Here is a 5551-nt window from a genome sequence, read left to right on the forward strand (position 1 = left end):
TAAATAGGTGCACATAATAAGTTTTAGGTATTAAGAGATTATGTGTGCTATTTGGCTTTTTTCCTTTGAAAGGTAATTTCGATTTCTAGCTCCTTGCGAAGAGGTTCTTTTGAATTTTTGAAAGCATCTTGTGTTATTAACTTTAGGGAATATAGATAAACTGACTCACTCTCAATTTCGGTTTAATAAATTGTCCCCGTTTTTTTTTAAATTTTCAAAACTGCCCTCACTGTTAACTTTTCCATCTAATTTAGTTTTCCATCCAATTTTTTACTTATTTACCCTTTACTTGTCACGTTTATCTTCTAATTCATTTTTTCAGGTTCGTCGAGCTCGGTTCATGGATTTAGGGTTCGGGGTTTAAGGTTCAGGGTTCAAAGTTCATGGTTCTGGGTTCATGGTTCATGATATAGTTCAGGGTTCAGGGTTAGGGGTTTAGAGTTCATAGTTCAGGCTTCGTTGTTCATGGTTCAGGGTTCATGGTTCACGATATAGTTCAGGGTTAGGGGTTTAGGGTTTATGGTTCATGGTTAGGGTTCATAGTTCACGACATAGTTCAGGGATAAATATGAATTTTTAACAGGTGAGATAACTGCCACCTTGCATTTAACGGGATGGAAAGCGTTATTTGAAAAAAAAAGGGGCAGTTTAGAAAAGTGCAAAAAAGCGGGGGAACTTTTTTTACCCTAATTCAAAACTGGGTCACTTTATCAAAATTCCCTTAACTTTAAGGCAGAATTTATAGCACCGAAGACAGAAAAACCAGCCCAAACTGTAAAGAACAAAACATTAGATAAAGTGCAAATTAAGTCATGGGTTATAACCCCCGAAACTGCATGCCGAAGATAAAAACCCTCACTTGCATGAACTCGGGCATACATGTTTCGGTACCCTCTTTCCCTAAACTGATTGTTTGAGTCTCAAGCCAACAATCAACCAAAACCCCATAAAACAGTTAACATAAAAAGTTCTTTCAAATTCCATAAAACCTAATTAGGTAACATGAAACAAAAATTATACTATTTAGGTATTGCTCTTGTTGATTGATTATACTAAAGTATAGAAGAAAATCTTTACCTAATACTTGATCTTGTGAAGAATAATTGCATTCAATTTTAGCGAGGTAGTTAACTCTCCTTCTCTTTTCTTCCTCTGTTCTTCTTGGTGGACTAAACTGTTTTTTTTTTTCAATGGTAAAATAAGAACTTGGTACGATTTCTCAGGAAAAAGGGGGGCTATAGCCAGGTTTAGTCAACCTATGCTTCCGCCCCTGGATCCAAAGGCTAGGGCTCTCTCGATGCAACATGAGTTCTATTTCTATAATATATTACCCAAAAGGAAGAGAAGGACAAGAAAGTTTCAAACTTTCAATGACGGAAAGATTAGATATGAAGATGAATTACATTGGTCTAACAAAAAAGTAAAAGAATGAACTCCATATAAGCTGCATCTGCATGAATAAGTGCTAAGCATGCTAACAACCACCCACCGAAACTACTCTGTTATTAACAAACCTAGAGTAAGCAGTAAGCTGATTTCTTAAGAAACTTCCCCCATGACGACTTTGTCATTCGTTTTAGTTACAAAACAGAGTGGAAAAGTAAAAAACAAAGAAAACAAGGGGCATTATTCTTACTTCAAATCTAAGCTTTGAAAAGTCAATCTCTAAGACATAAAGCACTCGTACTTCCTTGGTGAGTAACTAATAGCGTAAGCTACACAGCCTACTCTGCGTAGCAAGCTTTATTGACTTACTGTTACAACAGATAATTTAGACCCCGATTAGTTTAGATTCGGATAGTAGACAAAGTAAATTAATTAGTAATTTGTCCCTTACTTGTGCTTATGTTCATTAGCTGTTTTGCTACTAGAATGCACCCTTAAAAGTATCAACTCATCTTCCATTAGAACAGACAACATGAGATTTTAAGCAGGTGTTGGTGCAGAATTTGTTGATATCGAACATACAATATAGAATCTCGATGACGTAACATTTTTACTAAATGTTTTCGACAATGGAACACAAATTCCATGACATGGCATCCCTTTGGTCTGCCGAGTCAGATTTTGAGAGCATGTATCATATGTAGACTAGAGGAGCCAGAAGGGAAACTCTTTTTAAGTTGTTAATACTTGTTTTAGAAAATAGCCTTTTGACTAATGAAAAGTGATTTCAGAAAAGAAACCGGCCATGTTTGAAAAATTAGGATGAATACCTACTACATCTGAATCATCTTTAAAATTGACCATGTTTCACAAATCACCAATAATCTGTAACAATCTTGCGCATTTTTTCTTCAAACAGTTAAATGTGAACAGTCTAATTCCTATTCCATGCAAGAATATATTGAATTGTATTAGGTGAACATGCCGGTGTCAACTGCCAAACATCTCAAACTTCCCTCCCTATAAATATCTCTATCTACAACTCATTTTCATCATCACAACCTATCACCAAACCTCTCTATCTATATCTATATCTATATACTAGAGCTTAGTTAAGCACTTCTTCTAATGGCTTCTTCTTTTCCTTCCATGCTTGTAGTAATACTATCTCTTCTCCTTGTGTTCTTCTCTGGTAGTTCTCGTGCTCAACTATCCACTACTTACTACTCCAAAACTTGTCCTAATGTCCTTACTAAAGTGAAATCTGCCGTTCAGTCTGCAATATCAAAAGAAAAGCGAGCTGGCGCTGCTCTCCTTCGCTTACATTTCCATGACTGCTTTGTCAATGTGATTATCTAACATGTTTCTCTATGCATGCAATTTCGTCATCATCTTACATTAATATTTTGGTGTCTTTGCATGCATGGTCTTCACTTGCATATCTTAGCCCTTGTCAATGATTTCAACATATAAAAACCATCATTCTTACCAGTGGTGATCCTAGGTTAATATTGATATCATATTTAATTAGGCTACCTAGGTAAAACTGTTTTTATCAAACGTAATTAAATAAGCATTGAATGTATAAAGTCAGCAAATGTCTACAGTTAGGCTGTGCCGTAGTAGTACTGATTAGACGAGCAAAGTTGAAAGCATAAAGCATTTACAAGAGTCAGACGAGCTAATATTGTTGTAGTAATGTTTCTTGTAGGGATGTGATGGATCAGTATTACTTGACGACACTTCGAGTTTCACGGGTGAGAAAAACGCAGTCCCTAACAAGAATTCCGCCAGAGGATTTGATGTGGTCGATAATATTAAAACCGCAGTTGAGAAAGCTTGCCCTGGGGTTGTTTCTTGTGCTGATATCTTGGCCATTGCAGCACGAGATTCCGTAACCATTGTATGTAAAAATACAGAACTAACAGGTATTTACATTTCTTGTTGCATACTATTTCTCAATATAATAACTATTTCTTTTTATTATTGTTTTTATAGCTTGGAGGTCGTAGTTGGAATGTAAAACTTGGAAGAAGAGATACAACAACTGCTAGCCAGTCTGCTGCTAATAATGCAATTCCTCTACCAACTTCAAGCCTTAGTACTATTATCTCAGACTTCTCAAAAGTGGGCCTATCCACTAAAGACATGATTGCTCTATCTGGTATGTATTTATCAGTAACTAAATAACCTTGCCCTACATATGCATATTCAAAGAATTCTGAACCATGGTTTTTGGAGCCCAACGACGTCTTTAAGATTCTACCCTCGAGAGTCCGTGAGATTTTTGTATGTAAGATTATTTTCTTTCCTGGCTACGATGATATTGATCTTATCCCATGCATGTAGGTGCACATACGATTGGGCAAGCAAGGTGTACAAATTTCCGAGAAAGAATATATAATGAAACAAATATAGATAGTTCATTCGCAACAACAAGAAAAAAGAATTGTCCAAACGCATCATCGGGAGACAATAACCTTGCACCTTTAGATGTTCAAACACCCATCACTTTCGACAACAACTATTTCAAAAATCTTGTTAACAAGAAAGGTCTTCTTCACTCCGATCAAGAATTATTCAATGGTGGATCTACCGATTCGCAAGTACGTACTTATAGCAACAACCCTAATACATTTAAAGCTGATTTTGCCGCTGCCATGATTAAGATGGGTGATATCAGTCCACTTACCGGTTCTAATGGAGAGATTAGAAAGAACTGCAGAAAAGCTAATTAAATGACTACTAGATATCTCTCAGTCATTAACCATTGGGTTTACACAAACTATTTTGTTTTTTCCTTTCGAGCACCAATAATTGTGGGTTGTGTTGGTTAATATTGTGGTTTTTATGATTAATTTTCCTCTTAAGATGTATGAGTGTTGTGAAAAGCTTGTGCTTGCACTCAAATTACAGTCATCTATATAAGTATCATACAAAATAAATTATATTTCTAAGTTTTTTCTTTATCTCAAGTCCTAAATGTCTTTTAATACTCTTGGAGTGATGATAATTCCGTTGGAGCCTAAACTTCTCAAGGGATGCGCATATATTCAATCAATAGTATCTTTCAGAATACAGTAGTAATGAGGGAGATAATCTCCTCAGGATAATTAAGTAAACAGAATAATATAAAGTCTATTACACCCTCTTAGTTTGAGCGGGAGAAGAACAAACGTTGAGACTAGAACGAAAACGAACAAATAACTGTCGAGGAAGTCCCTTGGTGAAGATGTCAGCATGCTGGTTTTCAGAAGGGACGTGCAAGACATGAATGACATAAATACGAACTCGTTCACGAACAAAATGTATATCAATCTCCACATGTTTGGTGCGCTAATGTTGAACAGGGTCTCCAGACATATATATCGCACTTACATTGTCGGAATAAACGATAGTAGCACGAAGAAGGGGTAGATGAAGATCTAGAAGAAGGTTGCGAAGCCATGTTGATTCAGCAACATCATTTGCTACTCCCCGATATTCAGCTTCAGCACTGGATCGAGAGACCGTTGCTTGACGCTTGGATGACCAGTAAATGAGATTGTCACCAAGAAAAATACAATATCCAGATGTCGATCGTCGAGAATCAGGACAACCCACCCAGTCAGCATCAGAGTATGCTGTTAAGCCAGAGATAGTGGAAACCGAGAGAAACAATCAGTGTTTGATGGTGACCTGAAGATAGAGAAGGATTCACTTAAGGGAATGTATGTGAGGCTCACGCGGGTCATGCATGAATAGACATACCCGCTGAACTGTGTATGCAATATCTGGACGGGTAAAAGTGAGGTACTGAAGAGTACCTTCCACGCTTCTGTATAAAGCGGGATCTGAAATTGTCGGGCCAGAGGTAGCACTGATCTTGGAATTGGTGTCGACTGGAGTAGCCACTGGATTACATTTTGTCATAAAGGCACGCGCGATGATGTGATGTGCATATAATGACTGAGACAAATATAATCCTGAGGATGAACGAGTAACAATGATGCCCAGAAAATGATGTAGTGGACCAAGGTCAGACATATCAAACTCTCGTTTCATCAAATCAATGAAGCGGCATAGGAAAGCATCAGTAGAGGCAGTCAAAATAATGTCATCAACATATAATAGTAAGTATGACGTTTCGGATCCTGATTGATAAACAAAGAGTGAGAGATCAAAT

General features: G+C 36.9%; 1 protein-coding gene across 1 annotated transcript; it reads left to right on the forward strand.

The window, feature by feature from the left end:
• The first annotated feature begins 2421 nt into the window (after positions 1–2421).
• On the forward strand, positions 2422–4361 carry LOC113320568 (peroxidase 4-like). Its single transcript, XM_026568473.1, has 4 exons — positions 2422–2733; positions 3098–3289; positions 3385–3550; positions 3736–4361. Exons 1-4 carry the CDS (start codon positions 2515–2517, stop codon positions 4122–4124), a joined length of 966 nt encoding a protein of 321 aa, XP_026424258.1. The 5' UTR covers positions 2422–2514; the 3' UTR covers positions 4125–4361.
• Positions 4362–5551: the final 1190 nt, after the last annotated feature.

This window comes from Papaver somniferum, chromosome 11, assembly GCF_003573695.1.
Source record: "Papaver somniferum cultivar HN1 chromosome 11, ASM357369v1, whole genome shotgun sequence".
Taxonomy (NCBI): Eukaryota; Viridiplantae; Streptophyta; class Magnoliopsida; order Ranunculales; family Papaveraceae; genus Papaver; species Papaver somniferum.

What these genes read in the sequence shown, in the direction of transcription:
- LOC113320568 (XM_026568473.1), top strand. Translation starts at nt 2,515, where the DNA reads ATGGCTTCTTCTTTTCCTTCCATGCTTGTAGTAATACTATCTCTTCTC. An exon ending in CACGAGATTCCGTAACCATT is followed by an intron (nt 3,290 to 3,384) that starts GTATGTAAAAAT and finishes TTGTTTTTATAG; the next exon opens with CTTGGAGGTCGTAGTTGGAA. An exon ending in AGACATGATTGCTCTATCTG is followed by an intron (nt 3,551 to 3,735) that starts GTATGTATTTAT and finishes CCATGCATGTAG; the next exon opens with GTGCACATACGATTGGGCAA.